The sequence below is a fragment of the Strix uralensis genome, chromosome 2, assembly GCF_047716275.1.
Source record: "Strix uralensis isolate ZFMK-TIS-50842 chromosome 2, bStrUra1, whole genome shotgun sequence".
Taxonomy (NCBI): Eukaryota; Metazoa; Chordata; class Aves; order Strigiformes; family Strigidae; genus Strix; species Strix uralensis.
The window spans coordinates 138,309,726-138,331,615 of NC_133973.1; the positions used below are offsets into that span (position 1 = coordinate 138,309,726).

General features: G+C 54.4%; 2 protein-coding genes across 5 annotated transcripts in view; both read right to left on the reverse strand.

The window, feature by feature from the left end:
• Window positions 1-328: 328 nt before the first annotated feature.
• Window positions 329-2,111, reverse strand: LOC141940304 (neuronal acetylcholine receptor subunit alpha-10-like). The gene is made up of 3 exons (XM_074861094.1): window positions 1,831-2,111; window positions 1,005-1,537; window positions 329-859 (listed from the first exon to the last, which is right to left on the reverse strand). Exons 2-3 carry the CDS (start codon window positions 1,510-1,512, stop codon window positions 375-377), a joined length of 993 nt encoding a protein of 330 aa, XP_074717195.1. The 5' UTR covers window positions 1,513-1,537; window positions 1,831-2,111; the 3' UTR covers window positions 329-374.
• A 2,710-nt stretch (window positions 2,112-4,821) lies between these two features.
• The window catches only part of NUP98 (nucleoporin 98 and 96 precursor), a 44,113-nt gene continuing 27,044 nt past the window's right edge, over window positions 4,822-21,890 (reverse strand). For 3 of the 4 annotated variants that reach the window (XM_074860634.1, XM_074860636.1, XM_074860635.1), the window contains 13 exons: window positions 19,334-19,510; window positions 17,786-17,939; window positions 16,052-16,469; window positions 14,456-14,685; window positions 13,881-14,150; window positions 13,130-13,287; window positions 12,799-12,942; window positions 10,505-10,647; window positions 9,741-9,962; window positions 8,589-8,830; window positions 7,662-7,816; window positions 7,067-7,178; window positions 4,822-6,118 (listed from right to left, as the gene is read on the reverse strand). In XM_074860634.1, the coding sequence (XP_074716735.1) occupies window positions 5,919-6,118; window positions 7,067-7,178; window positions 7,662-7,816; window positions 8,589-8,830; window positions 9,741-9,962; window positions 10,505-10,647; window positions 12,799-12,942; window positions 13,130-13,287; window positions 13,881-14,150; window positions 14,456-14,685; window positions 16,052-16,469; window positions 17,786-17,939; window positions 19,334-19,510 (2,625 nt within the window). In that variant the 3' untranslated portion in view covers window positions 4,822-5,918. Of the gene's footprint in view, window positions 6,119-7,066; window positions 7,179-7,661; window positions 7,817-8,588; window positions 8,831-9,228; window positions 9,491-9,740; window positions 9,963-10,504; window positions 10,648-12,798; window positions 12,943-13,129; window positions 13,288-13,880; window positions 14,151-14,455; window positions 14,686-16,051; window positions 16,470-17,785; window positions 17,940-19,333; window positions 19,511-21,890 lie in introns of those variants that run through there. The other variant, XM_074860638.1, reaches the window with a different exon arrangement.

A 21,890-nucleotide genomic window follows, 5' to 3' on the forward strand; every position in this document is an offset into this window, starting at 1 on the left:
TGCAGAGCTCCAGATGGCGCCACAAGGGCCGGGCACAGCCCCATTCACGGAAGGATCCCGCCAGCCCTCAGGGCAGTGACACCCCGCAACCTCCCCAGCCCCCCGGCAGGAGAGGGAGGACACAGTCCAGTGTTTATTTGGTTTTTGTTGGGTTTCTTGGGTGGGACGTGGAATGGGATGATGTGGCCCTGGCTGGGGTGGCGGTCCCGCTGTCAGGTTCCTCTTGCCTGGTGCTGGTGGAGCTCCCACCCTGCAGCTATGGGGGGGCCAGGGACGAGCCACTCTCGTGGGACACCCATGGCCACCATCGTCCCCAGAGCGGGCGGGGGGGTTGTGGGCAGTGGGTGCATCAGGGTGGTGCGTCCAGGGGGCCGTCAGGCAGCTTGGCCCAGGACCAGCACGCTCATGAGGAAGACCATGAGGAAGAAGACCCACATGAAGAAGCGGTCCATCACCTTGGCCACCTTCTTCCACTCGCCGGTCCGGCGCTGGGCGGCTCGGTGGCGTCGGAAGCAGCCGGCGATGTAGCCAACGTTCCTCAGCAGCCCATCGTGGTGGCACAGGCAGCGGTCCCGGGGACAACCTCTGGCCTCAGCACCCACTTCCCCCTCGCCAGGGGTCTCCTCCAGCCCCGCAGCGTCCCCTCCGTCTGCCTGCTCGCCCAGAGCCCGCCGGGGGCTCTTGCAGCTCTCGCCCACCTCGTAGACACAGCAGAGCCGGGCCATGTGGTGCAGGATGAGCCGCCTGGCCCAGGGGGGCACGGGCCGGGCCCCCGGGCCGCAGTGGTGGACGTTCATGATGAAGATTGTCAACGCGGTTGAGGCCGTGATCATGGTCATGGTGGCGATGTAGTACTTCCCTGCGTGGGCAACGGACAGGGATGCTGCGAAGGGGTAGAGACCCCCACCCTCCCCTCCCCACGCCGCAGCCACCCTCGCATGGGTGCTGCCCATCCATCCCCTCGTGGGTCCCATGGGAGGGTTCTGGGTGCTGTCGAGGCTCACCGATGAGCGGGACGCTCTCCGAGGGCGGCATGCTCTCTGCCACCAACAGCTGGAAGACAGTGAGGGCCAGCAACACCGTCACCCCCAGTGAGACCTTCTCCCCCGAGTCGGCTGGCAGGTAGAAGCCGAGCGGCGCCAGGAAAGAGACCATGATGCAGGGCAGGAGCAGGTTGAAGATGTAGAAGGAGGCGCGGCGGCGGAGGAGCAGGGTGTAGGTGACATCGGGGTAGGGCTCGGAGCAGCAGCCGTAGGTGATGACGTTCCTCGTGGCCGGCATGCCCAGCACCTCCCACTCCACGTTCTCCACGAAATCCGTCAGGTCCGCGGTGTCCAGGCGGTTGTGGAGGTCAATCTGGTTCCCGTTGTAGGTCCAGGAGCCGAAGGTGAGGCGGCAGCGCTGCCCGTCGAAGGGGAAGTAGGAGACGTCCACCTTGCAGGAGCTCTTGGTGATGGCAGGCGAGTCCCACATGATGAGCCCGTCAGAGCGCAGCACCACGTTGGTCTCCATTGAGCCACCGAAGCGGTCGTTGGCGCTGGGGGAGGGACGGCCGTAGGGCCGGGATGGCCCCGAGCCCCACGTGGGCCAGGGCTTTGCAGGGCCAAGCGCCTGCCCCCAACGCTGTGTCCCCTCCCTGCATCACCCTGCCCCCCAAAGTGTGGGCTCGGTGGTGCTGCCCCCCCCCGCCCTCATCACCCACACCGGGACCCTCCCCGTGCAGCCCCAAGGTTGGAAATACCTCCCATGCAGCCCCTCCCCAGTCCCAGCCTGAGCCCTCCCAGCTCCGGGAGCCATTGGGGGCGGGGGGGGCGGTCCAGCACAACCCACTTGTTGTAGAGGATGATGTCCGGCCGCCAGACGTAGCTGCTGGGGATGCGGATGCTGTCGATGCCGCCGTAGGTGTCCTTGTCCCAGGCGAGGTGGGCGTCCAGCCAGGCCTGGCGGACCCACAGGTAGGTGGTGAGGACCTGGTTCCTCTCGTCCTGCCGAGGGCAGCGGGTGGGTGCAGGGGACAGACCCTGGTGCCACCCACACCCTCCCGTCAGTCCCCAACACTCTGCGAGGGTTCTGGAGGGGCTGAGCTGCCTTCGAGGGTGCTGCTTTTGGGGTGGGGGTGGAGAGATCTGAGTCACAGAATCCCAGAATCACCAAGGCTGGAAAAGCCCTTGAAGCTCCTCCAGTCCAACCATGAACCTCACCCTGACCGTTCCCAACTCCACCAGATCCCTCAGCGCTGGGTCAGCCCGACTCTTCAACCCCTCCAGGGATGGGGACTCCCCCCCTGCCCTGGGCAGCCCATTCCAACGCCCAACAGCCCCTTCTGCAAAGAAATCCTTCCTAAGAGCCAGTCTGACCCTGCCCTGGCGCAGCTTGAGGCCATTCCCTCTTGGCCTGCCGCTGGTTCCTTGGCTCAAGAGACTCATCCCCCCTCTCTGCACCCTCCTCTCAGGGAGCTGGAGAGGGCCATGAGGTCTCCCCTCAGCCTCCTCCAGACTAAACCCCCCAGTTCCCTCATGCAAGCCCATGCTGCGGGGGGCTCTGCTGGTTTTGGGGGGGCCTGAGCTGTCTTCAAGTGGTCTGAGCTGACCCGAGGGGAGCTGGGCTGGTTTTGAGGGGTCCTGGCTAGTTTCGAGGGATGAGCAGGACCCGCTGGGGGAGAGCAGAGCCCCGCTAAGCCACGGCCAGGAATGTGTCGGGGAGGGTCCCGGTTTGGCCGAGCTGGGCCGCCAGTGCCGGTGCCACTCACCATGTCAATGATCTGGGAGAGGGTGACCTGGAGGGTGACGTTGAGTGCCCGCTCTGTGTCCTCCACGGGCCGCAGGGCGCTGGAGTAGTTGGCAAAGAGGTCGTGGAGCAGCTTGTAGGCGAATCTGCCCTGAGCCCCCTGGCAGCCTGCAGGGACCCAGAGCGGGGCTGGAGGGGCTACAGCTGAGGGTGCAGTCAGACCCCTCCCTAGAGACCCCCAGGAACCAGCTGAGTGGAGTTAGGGGAGCATGCGGGGACCCCCGTCCCTCCTCGCCACCAGCCCGAGCTCCCCAACCCCTCCGACCCCGTCCCCCACTCAGGGCTGCCTGATGTGCGGGGCTGCCGCTGCTCGCAGGGCTCGGGGGACCCTCTCCCCGGGCCCAGGGTGGGGGGGGGCGGTCAGCACCCCTCGCTGCCCCCTCCGCCGCTTACCCGGGGCCAGGAGGCAGCCGACGAGGCAGAGGATGAGCAGAGGGCCAGCTCCGGGCTTCATCCCGCCGCGCTCCCGCCCCGTGCAGATCTCGGGGGACACGGAGGGGGGGCCGTGCTGCCTGCGAGCGCCAGGGTGACGTCAGGGCTGGGACGCGGCGGGGGGGGACAGGGCCCCCCCCAGGGACCGACGGTCTCGGTGCAGCGAGCCCTGTGGTGGTGGAGGTGTTGGGGGGGGGGAGGATGGAGGGTCTCCAGCTGGGACCTGGCAGGGGGCGGGGACGCGGTTTGGGTGGTGACAAGGACCGTGCCGTGGGCTGGAGCAGGCAGGGACAAGGTCGCTCCTCGCCGCGTTGTTGGAGCTTCTGCCTGCCTGGAGCCGCCAGCGGCTTCGTGCTCTGGAAACCACCGTCTCCAGGTGCCTCAGGGCTTGGGGGGCTGCAGGGTTTGGGGGTTGCTCCCCACGATCCTGGCTCAGAGCAAGCTGGAAAAGGAAACCTCAGGGTGGAAATCAGGGAGACGTGGGGGGCGCTGAAGCCCACTAAGGCCGTGGCAGGGGGTGGTGGGAAGAGCTGAGGGTGGATGCTGTGGGGCCCAGGGCGGAGGGACCGTGGTGCCGGACATCCCGGTGTCCGGTCTCAGTTAAAGAGCAAGGAAAGGGAAGATTATTCCCATTGTGAACAAACCCTGGGAGGTTAAGGGACATGACCCAGGAGACGAAGCAGCAAGTGGCAGAGGTCCCTGCCACAGGGGTGCAGGAGCGTCTCCCCAGCTCCGGCCGTGGGGGAGGCCACTGACTCCCACTCCCCCCCGGCCCCTCCCTGGCACCTTTCCCACACCGATCCCCGGCAGCAGATGCCAAGCAGGGCGCCGATCGGTTTTAAGGCTGGTGGTTTTGTTTCCAGGCGGTGAATTATTGATCCCTGGCCCCGTGTCCCGGCCTCAGCCCAGGGCAGCAGCTGGGTTTGCAGAGACGCAATTAGGGTAATGGAAGAGGCGCAGCCAGGCTGCCCTGGCTCCCCGCACCGCGCCATGCGCCCGGGGCCACCTACTGCTGCTGCTTCGTGCCCCTCACTGGGGGGCAGGACCCCCCCAGCCCCCTCTCCAGAAGCGAGGGCCAGGCACCCGCTGTCGCCCCACCTTGGGGTGTGGATTTGTGCCCAGCCCAGGATAATCGTCTGTGGTTTATTTAACCCATTTCTGGACACCCCCCCACCAGTTTTCAGCCTGAAGCTGTTCTGTGTTGCACAGAAAAGTGCTTCTCACCCTTTGCCATGAAGCTGGACCCCAGCTCACCCCTCCCCTTTCCAGAAATCCCTGTTCCAAGCCACGACCATCCCCTCTCAGCACCCCCCCGGCCTCCACCCCCTCCTCTCCCTCACACCACAGGAGGTGCCCAGCACCAGGCTGGGGCTCCCCACAAGCTCCCCCCCTCCTTCTCCGCTTTTCTTCCTGCTGTTCCCACTTTCTTCCACAGCTCCAAAGGACGCTTCCCTGGGTGCCGCAGCCTTCCCAAAGGGTCTTCCTGGCTCAGCCCATCCCTTAAGTCTGCTTAAGCCCAGTCTAACCAGTAAGAGCCACGAGACGCAGCCACGGGGCTCCCAACCACAAATCCTGCGTAAAAAGCAAAGGAAACAGTGAGAATACTATAAACATTTTATTTATTGTTTTCAAAAAGACAGGAAAATAATCTAGATCATTTATTTATATTTTTTTTTTTAATAAAAACCTTTATATAACCCTCATGCATCAAGACCTTCGGTGAGCCAACGCAAAGCAGCACCAGGCGGGCTGGAAGCCGCTGGCTACTGCGAGCCGTGGCAGGAGGGGCCGCTGCAGTAACCCTGAAATCAGAGCAGACCGACAGACAGGTTTGGTTTTGTGTCTTTTTTTTTTTCTTCTTCTCCTTCTTCCAAAAATAGTCGGTTTCTAAACAGAGCAAGAGTAGAGGCTGGACACAGCGGAGCACAGGGAGGCAGCTGGGGGGTCACGGGCAGGATGGTCCTGGGGGGGACGGCGGCTCCGCTTGATGTCAACGGAGTTGGGGGGGTGTGTGATCACTTTTGGTGGGTTTTTTTTTCCCCCCACTTTCGGCGCAGAATTTGCCCCCTCCCAGCAGAAACCCAGAGCCCCAGAGCGCAGCAGGGCCAGCGGGGAGGGTGTCACCCGCCCCGAGGAGCTTCGCTTCAGGAGACAGAGAAGCAAAACGCCGCAGCGGGCTCCCCACTTACCAAGAGGAAAAGACGCTTCCGAAAGGGGGTTTTTTCCCTCCCTCCCCCCGCCCCCCCCAGCACATTTTCACCACAAAGCCCTGCTCAAAGCCCACCCGTGGTCAGGTAGGGTGCGCGGCGAGGGGGGATCTGCCCATGGAACCATCCCAGAATTCATTGAAATGTCCTCGGCGCCGCCACCGCGGGAGGGGAAGGACCTGCCCCCTCCCCAGGTAGCAGCTCTGGGCAGGCAGGATGGGCAGGACGGGCTTTCTCGGTTCTAGAAAGCGCTGGGTGGGGCACGGCGCCAGGCAGGAAGGTCCAACGTGTCTCACCGCTCCCCCAGGTTACACAAAAAAAAAAATCCTGCGTCAGCCCACGGAATAGATTTTTTTTTTTAAAAAACTTCAACAGAAAAACCTGTGCGGCCAGAGAGGTGGTTCATCCTCCAGACAAGGGAAAGGGTTAACGAAGGGTGAAAAAAAACCAAAACCTGTCCCTCGGTGGAAGGATGGGTGGAAGGATGGGCGCTCAGTGCGTGGTCAGCTCGCGCAGGTAGGACTGGGTGAGGCCGCGCAGCTCCTCCAAGGCGTAGTCCTCGGGCATGGGCAAGCGCCCGATGTGGGGGGCCAGCAGGCGCAGGGGCACGCGCTGGGGGTCCGGGGTGGCCTCGGCCAGGGGCTGCAGGCTCAGCACCACGCGCAGCAGGTTGGCCACGCGCTTGGCCATGTCTGCGGGGAGAGAAGGGAGAAAAGGGAGAAAAGGGAGCGTCGGCGGCGGCACAGCTCGGTTTCGGGTACGGCAGGATCGGGGGTGAATTCAGCAGTGATTCAAGGGGAAAATCGAGCACAGGAGTGAGCGTGGCAGGACTTTTTTTCATTTATCACAGAATTTGGGGTGAATTTGGCAGCAATTCAAGAGGAAATTCCGCAGGAGTGAGTGTGGCAGGATTTTTTTTTTTTGCAGAATTTGGGGTGAATTTAGCAGCGATTCAAGGGGAAATTCCGCAAGAGCGAGGACAGGAGCTCACCTGGCAGAATTCTTTTTCATTTTTCACAAAATTTGGGGTGAATTTATCAGCAATTCAAGGGGAAGTTTCTTGGGAGCAAGCGCAGGAGCGAGCGTGGCAGGATTTATTTTTTTGCAGTATTTGGGGTTCATTCAGCAGCGATTCAAGGGGAAATTCCACCGGAGCCAGCACAGGAGCTCACCTGGCAGAATTTTTTTTTGTTTACTGCAGAATTTGGGGTGAATTTAGCAGCAATTCAAGGGGAAATTCCACAGGAGCGAGCGCAGGAGCAAGGATGGCAGCTCGCCTGGCAGGATTCTTTTTTCACTTTTCACAGAATTTGGGGTGAATTTAGGAGCAATTCAAAGGGAAATTTCTTGGGAGCAAGCACAGGAGTGAGTGTGGCAGGATTTTTGTTTTTCACAGAAATTGGAGTGAGTTTATCAGCGATTCAAGGGGAAATTCCTCGGGAGCAAGGACAGGAGCTTGCCTGGCAGAGCTGCAGGCAGGGTAAGTACTGGAGCAGCCCCCGGCTCACCTCCCCACCCACAGCCTCCCCATCCCACAGGCTGAGGAACAGCCACACCGACAGCCCGCAGGGGCAGGGTGAGGCTGTAAAACCAGCGTCCCCAGGGGGCTGCTGGCTATCAGTGTCCCCGTGTCACCGTACCCGACTGAGCCAGGCGGTCCTTGGCGCTGCGGCACTGGATCTGCTCTATCCTGTTGCACAGCGACGTCACTTTGGTATGTAACCGCTCCAGCTCGTAGGTGGAACAATCCAGCTGGAAGCAAAGAAGAAAAATCAGCCTCCGCGTAACCCAAAGGTTCAGCAGAACCGCCGGCGGACGGCCGAGCGTGCTCTAAACCAAATCCATCCAAGAGAAGGCGGTCTACACTAAAACCTGCTTAAAGTTACCACCTGGAGTGGGGGAAATGGGAATTCTGGAACTCAACTAGAGGGGACTGACAGGCAGACTCCCCGCTAACTAGCTAGTTAACCGCTGATCGTGTTTCTTCTCCTTCACTAACCCGTCATGCTCCAGAGAGCACGTCTGCAGGACAGAGCCCACACCTGATTTGGACAGCATCTACCAAACCTCTGTCTTTTCAGAGATGCACCATATTCTGTTTGCCAGCGTCTGCCAAAGGGAAACGCTAACGTTGGCACTGAGCAGCGAGTAAAACGTTGTTCCAAAAGCGAGACTCCCTGTGAGCTTCCAAACTGTAGGGAAAAAAAACAACCCACAACTGTTTTAGTTTGTTACCTGCTGAATCCTATCGAGCATCTCAATAACACGGATGTAATCCAGGTAGACCAGCCCTGCCACCTCCCAGTCCTGGATGAGTGCACTACGCTCTGGAAGAGCAAGATCTTCCAGGAATCCTTTCAGGTACTTGTAGTTTTCATTAATAATAGCATCTAGAGAGAACAAGCACATCAGTAACAGAGCAGAAAAGTTTCTTACAAGTCATTGTTAAAGAAAAAAGCAACCGAGGGACTGCACTCTCGGGTAGTTTTGTAACTCCCTGACCCCACCAGTGTAAGGGCACCCCACTCCCTGGAGCAGGGGCACCCACAGGATGGGGGCTGTGAGAACGCCACCGCTGCCCTCGCTCCCTGAGGCACCTCTGGCCCAGGAAGGGGGATGTGCAGAGGCTGAGCCCTTCTCACGCGGCTGCAGTGAAGAACCATCACAGAATCCCAGAATCATCGGGGTTGGAAAAGCCCTTGAAGCTCCTCCAGTCCAACCATGAACCTCACCCTGACCGTTCCCAACTCCACCAGATCCCTCAGCGCTGGGTCAGCCCGACTCTTCAACCCCTCCAGGGATGGGGACTCCCCCCCTGCCCTGGGCAGCCCATTCCAACGCCCAACAACCCCTTCTGCAAAGAAATACTTCCTAAGAGCCAGTCTGACCCTGCCCTGGCGCAGCTTGAGGCCATTCCCTCTTGGCCTGCTGCTGGTTCCTTGGCTCAAGAGACTCATCCCCCCTCTCTGCACCCTCCTTTCAGGGAGTTATCACGCCAGGCAGCAAGCAAGAGCTGTTGTGGAACAGCCAGCCACTCTAACCCCCTTGCTAGCAGCACAGCCCTACCCCTTCCTGTCACCAAACACCCAGCGACATCTGCTCTGGCTGCGGCTGTGTGCGCCGTTCGGAGGAGAATAAAACAAATCAGGAGAGCAGACTCACCTGAGGCTAAGTGCCTGACAACCAGCTTGTGACACTGGTTCCAGTGCCCAGCCTTGAACAAGAAGAGGGCTTCTTTATGCTTGTCACCCTCCATCCTCGCTCGAACCGCCTTTGCTTCATGAATCCACTCCGGGGGGACGCAGAGCCTTTGCGTCAGGAACGTCTCCTTGGCCCAGGACTCGGGGGTCTCGGCGAGCGCGCAGTGCCGGTTTAGGAGCTCCCGCACTGCTTTCTCCCGTGTGCTGGGGAAGAGAGGACGAGGCGTTACCCCAGCAAGCAATCCTTCACACCCCTCCATCAGAAGACACTTCGATACCAGCAGCCGAGGGCTGCACTGTATTTTTTGGCCACGGGGGAGGCACGGGCGTAGCAAGCGCCAGCCTCGCCATGCCGCCAACAGCCCTACTGTAGGACGTTAAGGAAAGCTCTAAAATCAGCTGAATTCCTTCAGTACAGGTTAACCACTAAGAAAAGCCATCACCAGTGTTTTGTAAGATCTTAAATATTCTAAGCTTAAAAACATCTAAGTATAAGCCAGGCCCCTAGAAGCAATATACAGGCTCTACTTGAAGTTATCTGTTGGAAAAAATTCTATTTCCATGTGTTAATGGTGGCTGTCAACATTAACAGCAGGAGACACCTCTGCACAGAAGATGTACGATTCACAAGTTTAAAACAACTCTTTGTGAAGTCTGTATTTCACAACAGAAGCCGAATGCGCGTTTTGGCGATTCCCAAGCTTTCCTCTCAAACACGCTTCCGTCTGTTCAGCTCCAGTGGGAACACTGACGATATTTTGCTTTAATGATGTTTTCAGGACACGTTCCTGAACGTGGCGAGCTCGCCGAGCCGGAGACGAGCCACGCGGCCACCGGGTATCAAAACGACGAGGAGATCTGCTTCTGTGGCACAGTTCAGGAGTTACAGTCATTACAATATAACCCGATTTAACATCTACCAAGACATTTAACTAAGCAGAATTATTCATGCCCCTTTGTAATCCTAGCACACAATTTTCACTCGTGGCATGAAGTTCTCCAGCCATGCAGTTCCAATTCAAGATGAGAGAAGCCGTGACAGTTACGGTCTACGCAGCAGGTCCATAAAGCAGCAATCGCATTATTTTCAAGGAAAATACAATCTTTTACTCACTGCGTGTGAGGCTCGTGCAGCAGTATAAAGACAGCCCATTCCCAAAGGCCTTCGCTCTCCAGCTGGGCGGCGTAGCTGGCGTTGAGCACGCCCTGACTCTGCTTGAAGAGATGGGTGTAATTCAGGGCCCTGAGCACCTCCCACAGGTGCCAGCTGAGGCGATAGTCCAGAGGGTCAGACGTTATGCTCCTGGGATCGAGCAGCTGGTCAAGATCATAGTGCCTGTAGGGAAAGAGATTTGTAACAGAAAGAGCTAATCGTGTCCACATAAAATCAGAAATCGGTGCTGCTTAGCTCTTGCCCTTCACCCACCTCCAGTTATTCCATGTATGTGATTTATGTGGGGTTTTGGGTTTTTTTGTTTGCTTGGTTGTTTTAAAAAGATAGGAGTAACTGCTAAAATCCTTTTGCTCTTAGGTCTGCAGCCAGACTGTCACAATCTTTTCTTTTGCATGTGTTCTTCTTGCAGATTCCTCAGTGCCTCAAAGGCAACTACGGTGAAGCAAGATTACAGCGCTCTTCAGACACAGAAAACACGTAAGGAAATAAAACCACAAACACGCTCCAAAGCTTAAGTTTCATCATCTGTACCATTGCCAGCAGTGACAGCGTCACCACGGGTGTCCACACAAGGCAGATTTTTGGCTACTGCAAGTGGTTTGGTAAACACTGAAGCTGATTTCATGCCCCTGGATTGTGAATTCAACAAGTCACTGACTGATCAGGGCTTTTCTAAGTCGTCTTTGAACTATTTACCCATTTACCTGTCACTGTAGAGTTTTAACAAATGGAAACAGACGTCTCTCAAAGGTCTTCCTGCGTTATCTTCGTCTTCAGTTACACAACCAGAATCTTCTAGGTAAGGAGGCAGAGGACAGCAGGCGTATTTTTCACACTCCGGTGTGTTCTAAAGAAATAATTTGAAGAGCAAGTTTAAAGCCAGTGCTCTGGACAGATCTGAATCCCACCCAGCTCGGCAGGCTCAGCAGCACGCTTTCTGCTCCAACGTGGTGCATCCTACTGCACTGCAGTTAAAACTTACTAACATGAACCCTAAAAAGAAAAAAACTAAACCCAGAATGCTTCAGCAGGCTTCGTTTCATCCCCCACTGAGCTCTTGAAAGCTGCCACGTGGAGGTATAGTCAGCTCTCCCATACACACAGCGTGTTTCCTGAATGATTTTACAGCTGGAAAACCATACGTGAGCCGAGGGATGGAAGCACAGCGCAGCCCTGCAAGCTCTCGCTCCCTCTGGGGCTAAGCAGAGCCTGGACAGCCCAAGCGAGCGGCACGGAACGCACCGAGTCGACAAGAACCGTTTTCCAGGGCGCTGAACTGCAGAACTATTGTCTTTCACACCACCTAACCACTCGGGGGTCACCAAAATCCTCTTGGGATTTTCACAGATCTGGGTTTGGAAGAGCATTCCGCATCCTGCTGGTTTCCTTCTCAGCCCTCCTACGGAAGGTTCTGGAAACGAGCCGGAGCTGCTTTTCCTCCACATCATCGGGCTGCAGTGAGGCCACCCCCACGTTCTACCCTAACAGAATTATCTTCAGGTCAAGTCATGACAAAACTAAAGCTTGGTATTTCGAAGCGACGAACACGTTATTGCTGACACACTACCTACAAAGAGAACCCTAAATATCCCTGCAGCACTCAGCACGCATCAATGAGAAGTCACGAGACTCGATGCTGTGCTTGGCCTATCTTTAGGCATTACAGATCAAGGGCTGAACTATCTTTAGTTAAATGATTAAACACTTTTTTCAACAGAACCCTTTGTCTTTCTGTACAGAGAGGCTGACAGCTCTACAGCAACAAACAAGGCTTTGCATAATGCATGCAGCCTGGGGGACAGCTTCCACGTGTGCTGCAGAAACAGCAAGGGCAACAAACAGGGCAAAGGCCGGTTTAGAACTCAGGTAGCCGAGTATTAATCATCACACTGGGAAAACTGACTGGCTACCCAGCCCCAGCGGCCTCCCTGCTGCTGGTCGCTGCCCACCTTCCTAGTTTTGTCTCACTGCCAAACACCCAGCAACGCTCCATCAGTGGGAGATGTGCTTCACAGAATCCCAGAATCATCGGGGTTGGAAAAGCCCCTGAAGCTCCTCCAGTCCAACCATGAACCTCACCCTGACCGTTCCCAACTGCACCAGATCCCTCAGCGCTGGGTCAGCCCGACTCTTCAACACCTCCAGGGATGGGGACTCCCCCCCTGCCCTGGGCAGCCCATTCCAACGCCCAACAACCCCTTCTGCAAAGAAATCCTTCCTAAGAGCCAGTCTGACCCTGCCCTGGCGCAGCTTGAGGCCATTCCCTCTTGGCCTGGCGCTGGTTCCTTGGCTCAAGAGACTCATCCCCCCTCTCTGCACCCTCCTTTCAGGGAGTTGCAGAGGGCCAGGAGGTCTCCCCTCAGCCTCCTCTTCTCCACACTAAACCCCCCCAGTTCCCTCAGCCGCTCCCCATCACACCTGTGCTCCAGACCCTGCACCAGCTCCGTTGCCCTTCTCTGGACACGCTCGAGTCATTCAATGGCCTTTTTGGAGTGAGGGGCCCAAAACTGAACCCAGGAATCGAGGGGCGGCCTCACCAGTGCCGAGCACAGGGGTAAGATCCCTTCCCTGTCCCTGCTGGCCACGCTAGTGCTGATACAAGCCAGGATGCCATTGGCCTTCTTGGCCACCTGGGCACACTGCTGGCTCATGTAAGTCGCTTCAAGTAAGTCGCTACTGGAACACCCTGAAGCGCCCCTGAAGAGCAGGGCCCAAGCTGCTCAAGTGACCAGAATTACCAGCAAGTTCAACCCCAGTGCTTTACTCCCAATTCCAGCAGGGGAAGGAGCATTCCTATCAAACTGCGCTGCTGAAAAGCTCATCCTTAAAGCCAGGGACGGAATCTCATGCTACGACAACTGAAATAACAAACCCGTATGCAATTCCACGCTCGGCACCTCCGCAGCGATCCCTGGCTGCTCACAGAGGTCTCGGGGCAGCATGGGACAGTCGGTGGCACCAAGTAAGATCTCCCTTCACCCAGGCATGACCGACCTACCTGAAACGCTGACTCGTACATGGCAAGTGCTTTGGAAATGGAAGCTGTGGGAGGAAGCAGGTACCAGAGGTGGACAGCCATGCAACGCTTCCAGTCCAGCAGCGAGCACACGTTGACACTTACTCTCTCTGATAAATGCCACACCTGAAGAAACAAATCACCAAGTTTAGTTAAATTTATCACACGATACAACAGCGCAAGGTTATTTAATAAAACAAACAGGTCCTGTACACCTTTCCTGCTGCGTAGCACGTGCTGTGGTGGAGTGTTAGAGCTCGAGCGTGCTGCTGTCAGGAAGGGGAAGACAGAACAGCTGAGTGACAGAACTCACCGGCTTCCCAGCAAGCAGAGCGAAGATGCGCAGCCTCTCCTCCTGGATGAAGCAGTCCGCCTGCAGCCTGTGCCAGTCCACCAGCTGCATGGTGAGGAGGTCCCGGAGGGGCTGGCTACCAGCCAGCTGGGCCAGGAGCAGAGCGAGCCTGTGGTCGCCTGCACAGGAGACAGCAGAGCGTCAGGCAAATCCTCCCACCGAGCAGGGCCACAGCTACCTCCTCCTGAGTCGTGGGGCACCCTCCCATCAGCCTACAGCTGCACCACGGGGTTTTGTGCACAATTTCTTATCAAATAAAGCACTCATGCACCTACTAGAATGGGGATGGGGGGGGAAAGCAAAGGAATGGGAAGGACAGACTCCCCAAAGGACACAAATGAACAGAGAAGTTTTAAGATTTGAGGTGACATAAAAGACCAAGATGCAAGTAGCCATTAGGCTCTGGAAACGTACAGTTTTAAAACAAACATGAAGTAGCTTAACAGGAGCTCAATTAAGAATAACAGCCAATTAAAAACCATCCAAAGGAGACACAAAAAAAACAGTTCCAAATGCAACACAGCATCGCTTCCTAACTCGAGGAGAGCTGACAGGCAAGCGTGACTCAGGCAGGGAGCAGAGAGCCCCCACCTTAACCCCTGTCTGACGAGGGAAAACTCCACAGAGTGGTCGGTTACTATCGGCTCTCAAAGTTTAAATTCTCTTCATGTGTCTCCCTCTCCCAAAAAGCCGAGAGATTTAAGCATCTTACCCGACTGCTGCGCCAGCCTGCAAGCTTCACCGATTCTCTTCCCAGTAAGGCAGCTGAACACAGCCTCCACGTGATTGCCGTGGCGGGACAGAGAGACCTCCTCCTCAATCCGTGCCGCCGCCGTCTCCGACAGCCAGCGAGAGAAGGCTTTCCTGCGCTCCAGGGCCAGGATGTATTCGCTGGGCTCCTCCAAGCTGGCTTCTAACTCCTTCAAGTTCCCCCAAATCGCTTCACATAAAGTCCATGCCAAGCACCAGTGTTTCACAACAGCTGTCAGGACAGAGTCATCAGGAGGGAAAATGTACAGAAGAATATTTAGAGAGGACTCATGGAAGATTACGAGCGCAACCTTGTAGGGTATCTTAAAGGATATCCCACAGTCACCAGTCGATGTGGGAAGTCAGCAAGCCCCCCAGATGCCACCAACCATGTTTATGCTTTCAGAAAGAACGCTGAGGTACAGTCAGTTTTTCTGTTTTATTCCCACTTCACCGCTCAGATGCAACTTGGAATTCATCTGAACTCGGCAGTTTTCCAGATTATCCCCATTGTGAAACGAGTTATTCCATACTCACTCTCAGTCCCAGCGGGATCCTCGGCTGCCTTCCTAACCCAGTCAGCGTAGTTGTGGATGGCAGAAACTCCCGGGTTGGGCGCCAGGAGAGGACAGTGCTCATCCATATGGACAGTGCTGTGTTTCAGCTTTATCTCCAGAGGGATGAGGTACAGCTCTTTGCGTCTGTCCATCTTCCGTTGTTCTAAGCTCAGCTTCTCCACATGAACCTTGAAAGAGGATTCCGAGAGCCTGGAGAAAAAAAGATCATCAAAACAGGTAGTCATGTTCTGAACTGTTCTCCACGCAAGTGAGCTGCAGCCATCACAGAGCGGCTGCATTGTGCAGCCTGTCCTAATTAACACCATGACAGTGTGATCCAAGGTCAACAGTGACATACGAAAAACCTGCCTATGCAGTCTGGGACTGAAAAAAATCAGACTTTGGCACATAAACCTCATTCCACCCAGTGCTTCAAGCTCTCAAAAGGCAACTAGCACACCTTACCACAGCCCAGCGCGTTTGTGAGAGTGCCTCAATCTGCCAGCAAACCAGGTATGCTGGAGAACATCGACCCAACAAGCCTTTTGGAAGACTGAAAGGGGAGAACATCTGTAGTTACACTCCAGCCCAGTTCAGGTAGGAGCTCCACAGCCCAGAGAAGGCCTGTGTGCTGCTTTACAGACAAGCAGAACTGAAGGTATCTGAGAATTCAGATGTTAAACAAGCAATTTCTTAGCTAAGGCAGATATCCTCAGGGAGAATCAGTGGCAGATTAGACGTTTCCTGGACAATTTTGAACTTTCTCTTTAACCTTTTGCTGGACGATGGTGCTATTGCCTTGTTAAGAAAATGACTACTCCGGTATTCCAGGTCTTTGAGATACAGATTTTTTGTAAAGTAGCAACCTGAAGGAAATCTTCACGACTAACATGATCTTAGAATCACAGAATCATTCAGGTTGGAAAAGCCCCTTGGGATCATCCAGTCCGACCCTCAGCCTGACTCTACAAAGTTCTCCCCTACCCCACATCCCCCCACAGCTCATCCAAACGGCCCTTAAACACACCCAGGGATGGGGACTCCACCCCCTCCCTGGGCAGCCTATTCCACTCTCCGACCACTCTTGCTGGGAAACATTTTTTCCTCATGCCCAGTCTGAACCTCCCCCGTTGCAGTTTAAAGCCGTTCCCCCTCTTGTTCTGTCACTAATTCCCTGGGAGAAGAGACCAGCACCAACCTCTCTACAACGTCCTTTCAGGGAGCTGTAGAGAGTGATGAGGTCTCCCCTCACCTTCTCCTCCTCACACTGAACAGTCCCAGCTCCTTCAATCTCTCCTCACAGGATTTATTCTCCAGGCGCTTCCCCAGCCTCATTGCCCTCCTCTGCACTCGCTCCAGCCCCTCGAGATCTCTCTCGGATTGAGGTGCCCAAAACTGGACACAACCCTCCAGGTGTGGCCTCACCAGTGCAGAGCACAGGGGGACTATCACCTCCCTGCTTCTGCTGGTCACACATCTTGCACCACTTGTGCAAATCAGAAGGATTATCGACCTACAATTCTGTCAGAAATGGAGAGAGTATGTCAGAACCATCCCAAAGGAAACCACTACTCACGATTTTGGAACAACAGGCGCTGGCAGGAATCCATATTCCACCGACTCACACTGAAGATCTTCCATTTCACTTGATCTACTCAGCCGATCTCCACAATTGACAAGAGTCCAGTTGGGTCCCCAACCGACACGAAACGAGCGCCCCATGAAGAGCGCCATGTCCATCAGCAGCTTCCCCTTTCTGTAGGTGATGGACTTCTCCAGGGGTACCAGCCCCTGCTGCCTGCGGACGCCAACAGTTTTCATCTGTACCTCAGGCACCGCCGGTGGCACGGGGAACGCAGGCGCTAACGGAGAAATCGCCGACCAAGGGGCAGCGGGGGGGCTGCTCAAAGTCCTCGGTCCCTTCAAATCTTGCAGAGTAGCACTTGGTGACTGGAAAATGATGTTAGCAAATTTGGATTGCAGCAGCCCACCAACTAGAGGGAAGAAGCAGGAAGAACGTTTTAAGTGACGGGGGTAGTCACTTTTCAGTATGTTTCTGGTATTTCTAAGGTATTTCAGTACTTCTTGAGCAGCCAGGGAAAACATTTGCCGGTTTGTGATGGTAAGGCATAGCTAAGTGGGATTATTTGCAGTACCGAGAACTGAAAAGCCCACCGTGCACAGCCTGCTTTGCATTATCCAAACATAAGCATGTGGTATTACACCAAGAACAGTACAGCCTCACCCCAAAACCTGCAGTTTCCAAAGAAGGGACTAATTTAACAGATATTGGCATAGTTAAACCAGTGGAACAGAAGCATCTCATGGGGAAAGCAGATGCTGTTTGCTACTAACACAAACAGGCCTGAAACTGTCCCCACAGAGACATCTCAGGTCTGCCCATTTAATTCAGGAAGCAACTCCATACTTGCTGTAAGAGGTATTATCCCTACTGACATCACCAGTTAGTAGATGTATTGGGTGTAAGTGGCGAGGTTTTGGTAGTGGGGGGGCCACAGGTGTGAGAACAGGCCAGAGGCTGCCTTGTGCTGGACACAGCTGGTGTCCACACCAGACCCAACACAGGCCACAGCTGAGCCCATCAGGGGAACTTGTGGTAGCCCTGAACCAATCTGCAAAGCTGATGGTGCCTCTGTGAGATCTTGAAGGGCAGAAAATGCCACACAGGCAGGGAAAAAAACAAAAGAAAACAGGAGTGGAAGCACCAAGGTCAGAGAAGGAGGGAAGGAGGTGCTCCAGGCATCAGAGCAGGTATTGCCCCCACAGCCCTCGGGACAGGGTGCCTGCTGGAACAGAGGAAAGAAAAGTGTGGGGAAGGAGAAGTGGCAGAGAGGAGCTGCTATGGGCTGGCCACAGCCCCCCTTCCCCATCCCTGCCACCCCCCTGGAATGGGCAGGAGGAGATTGAAGAGTTGGGAACAGGGAAGTTGAGCCTGGGAAAGGGCAGGGGGGCAGGGTAGGGAAGTGTTGTTTTGTCTTTGTTTCTCACTACCCAGAACTATTTTAACTGGCAATAAATTCATTTTAGTCAGGTCAAGACTGCTTACCAGTTACTGTCACAAGCAAACCAATCTCCCTGTTTTAATCTCAACCCATTTCTCATCCAATTTTCTCCCCCCATCCTGTTGAGGAGGGTGAGAGAGTGGCTGGGTGGGCACCTGGCTGCTGGCCAAAGCTAACCCACCCCAGTACCCAACTGTTCTGCCATATGTTCAGCCAGTGATGGCATTTTGCCTGTTAATATCAGCATTAAACTCTTTCTTCAAGCAAAATGTGGTTTCTCACAATACCTGAGTATCTTTTCTGTCCTTGTGATTTTGAAATAGGGAGCCTCGGCGAACAGATCTCTTGAGAAGTATCCATCTTCACAGGTTGCTTCCCACCATAACAATCCAGGATCAAATCCAGATCATCTTCATCAGCAAGCAAGGAAGCTTTCATAATCTAAACAAAAGTGGGAAGCCAAGCCTGCTCGTTAGCAATCGATCACTCACAGCAGCAGGTAGCTGATCTCATCAGCTCCTTTCCCAACCAAGAGAACTTCTACGTGCTGCACGTGACCAAACGAAGCCACCAATATTTCAAGTAACAGCGAAGGCACGCAGTCGGGAACCGAAGGCAAGCTCGTCAGCTGATAAGCCTTCTACACATTACTCGTTAAATCAGTGTCACAGTACTTGTTAGGATGGGTGTGAAGTCCTAAAATAATCATGTTTTCTTACATCTTAGCTCTATCTACTTGTTTTTCAGCTTAAGTAATAACTCCACTATTTTTTCCTTACAAATCAAAAACACAGGCAGAAGCCCGCAAGTGTTGCAGGTACCATCCTGTCGACAAATAAAATCACCAAACCCCCAGTCATGACCCTGGTTGCCACAAGCTGGTCCTGAGGCAGGGCAGTACTTTAGCTGGTCCTGGCTGGGTAGTAGTTTAGCTTATCATGTTGCCCACCCTTCAGAATCTGGAGAACTGAAGTCTAGCCTTAAGATGACTTTCATTTCTGCATGAAGCTTTTCTTGGCTGTTTACCACAGACACACAGGAGTCTGAAGTAAGTCTGAATCACACTACAGGTGCAATGTATAGTTTAGTACAAGTTGGATACAAATACATTTGGGGAGGTAAACTGAGAAGTTAGTGATAAACGTTACTGAGTCACAGAATCACAGAATCATTCAGGTTGGAAAAGCCCCTCGGGATCATCAAGTCCAACCCTCAGCCCAACTCTACAAAGTTCTCCCCTACCCCACATCCCCCAACAGCTCATCCAAACGGCCCTTAAACACACCCAGGGATGGGGACTCCACCCCCTCCCTGGGCAGCCTATTCCACTCTCTGACCACTCTTGCTGGGAAACATTTTCTCCTCATGCCCAGTCTGAACCTCCCCTGTTGCAGTTTAAAGCCGTTCCCTCTTGTTCTGTCACTAATTCCCTGGGAGAAGAGACCAGCACCAACCTCTCTACAACGTCCTTTCAGGGAGCTGCAGAGAGTGATGAGGTCTCCCCTCACCTTCTCCTCCTCACACTGAACAGTCCCAGCTCCTTCAATCTCTCCTCACAGGATTTATTCTCCAGGCCCTTCCCCAGCTTCGTTGCCCTCCTCTGCACTCGCTCCAGCCCCTCGAGATCTCTCTCGGATTGAGGTGCCCAAAACTGGACACAACCCTCCAGGTGTGGCCTCACCAGTGCAGAGCACAGGGGGACTATCACCTCCCTGCTTCTGCTGGTCACACTAGTGCTGATGCAAGCCAGGATGCCGTTGGCTTTCTTAGCCACCCAGGCACACTGCTGGCTCATGTTCCTCTCCGAAAGGGAGGGGAAACTGCAGGAGCCTCACCTGTAAGACGTGGGGGTTAATCCCCAGGGTCGACGCGATGTGAGTGGAGGCAGGCACTGCCTCCTGCTCTTCTACCGCGCTCTCCTCCACGGCAAAGTCCTGGGGAGGCTCCTGGGTGATGTCCGCCATGTCGCTGTCCAGTTCCACCACCCTGCCCAGCTGCTCCACTTCCGGGCTCTGCGGACACAGGCAGAGGCCACGTCAGACAACACCACATTGCAACAGTTCCCCGAGAAGGACTATTGGAAGTTTCAACAATCACCTGCAAACGAAGCGGAGTACTCCCTTGCTTGTGTCAAGACTCCACATTAAGTTTAGGGATGAGTATCTATAACCTACTCCCGCTTTCTTCAGAGTTGTAACAGTGCAAGTTAAAGCGAAGGAGAAGTCACGGTTTAGGGACGCCCTCCTGAAGTTTACAGAGTTCTGCCATTCAGTTTAAGAAACTATTCTTCAGCTTTCCACTTCGCATACGACCAACAAAAAGGAAGAGTTTTGTGCATTCTGCCTTCCTCCCCTTCTCACTCAAGATGCTATCACACAAAGTTTCCTGTGCCTCGGATGTTCTAGACGACTGAGAAACCAGTTTAAAAGCAGCAATTCTCCAGCATTAACTGTGGTACCACTGGTGCTGGTGAGCAGATGAGTCACTGTAATACCTGCTTTGTCTCCCCAACTGTGAGGTAGCACAAGTTAAAAACATCGAGTCTATATTTCACAGAGAACTTAGTAGAAGTTTTTAAGACTTGAGTCCCTGCAAGATCACATAAGACTGTGTCACAGAGGGTGTGTGCGCGCACACGCATGTGTCAAACAATTTTTTTTTATATTTTAAACCAGGACATAACTGACATTGGACTGGAAAATTGTAGGGATTTTCCAATGATATTCTACTTATTGCTAGCACGTGAGCAGTTCAAAAGTTAAATACAGTAGTTCTCTCCCAATCTGCAGCTCAATTTCACAACTCTACTGCTAGTCCAAGGCAGGAGGAAGAATCAGCTTGATGAGTTTTCTGAAGGCAATCACAGGGCATCACCTCTGCGATGAGCTGGAGGTGACCTCTGCGCACCTTTCATCGCTCTGGACAACTTGGAGTCACACTCCAGGCAGGGCCAGAAAACCTTCAGCTGGCACAACCAAGGAGCAGACATCAGAAACGAACTCTGGCTGCTGTCCTCATGCCCCCTCCGCCCAGCTCGCCAACCGCAGGGACAGTGGGGAGCCCCCTCAGTGGCACCAAGCACGCCGTGAGCCACTCAACCGGGTGTCAGGAACTGTCTGACAGGACAAAAAACCCTGGAGGGGGCCAGTCCTTGCTGGTATTGTGCAGCTCACAGGCCAGGTGAAAAAAGGCACTTGGCCCGAGAGGAACTGGCCCAGGCCACGTTAGCGGAATGGCCTTGGGGTGGTTCCCGAGGGGGTCAAATCCCAAACCAGCACACGCTGGTCGTGCACCAGACTAACCAGTGCCTGTTGCTTAGGTATGAGCATCCTGTGAAAAATTCACGCTTAGAGCTCACGCGGCTTCCAGAAGCAACCACGAACAGACTGCTGAAGCAACACTCTGGAGCGATGCAAATATATGAGCAAGGAAACCGCGGCAGACAGGGCACTGGAAATCATGCTGAGGAATTTAAGAGCATATTCAAATGGCTGCTTCTTAGCTCATTAGAATCTGCCAAGAAACGCGATGAAGGTTATCCGATGAGGCAGATAAAATTAGACTGGGGGTTCTGTAAAGATAGAACTTAACGGCAGACACGGCAGGAGCATTAGCTGGCGGTATCTGAGCATGCCAGCAGTATGTGGAACAGATTTACAAGTCAAAATATGGTTAGAAACACAAAAGTTTCACTACTCCCTTCATTGTGCTTTAATGCAGCCAGGTCCCTGGTGTAACTATTTCCTGGGGACCTTGCAACATTAATAAATTCATTAATATTCAAGCTAGTGAGGGAAGAAAAACACCTCAACTCTAGATCCTAAATGCTTCCTACAGACTAAATAATGTTATTTTCAGATGCTTTACATGCCAAGAGTTTGGCAAGCTTTTAAGCCATGCTATGTTGTTTCTCAGGGGTTTGGGCAATGAAGCTGATGTTTTTCCTATTTTCAGAAACAAAAACCTTAGTTAATGGTATGCAAGTCAAAGAGGTTAATTAACCCGGGCAAGGTTTTGCCAACTACTTTTGAATCTGTAAGACAGGTCTGAATAAGTGACACATATTCCCAATATTTTTGACTGCTTAAAACATCAGCTCTGATCCCCAGTAATCTGAACAAGAAGGGAAACTGGGAAGCAGTACAGACAGGTGAGGCTGTTCGACAGCCACACGTTCAGCTCAAAATGCAAATACTTCAGCCATCTACCTTATGAGAGTGGGATAAACTGGCAAGTTTTAATTAGCGGGTTGAGGCAGGAGGAGCAATAAAGCAGCAGCGGTGCGCTACGCGGGGTCCTGCCGAAGCAGAATCCGTAGAAGAGGCGGCAGCTCACCTCAGCTGTGGCTACAGGAGAACCTTCTGTACCGACAGTGGACTGTGCTGTCAGTGG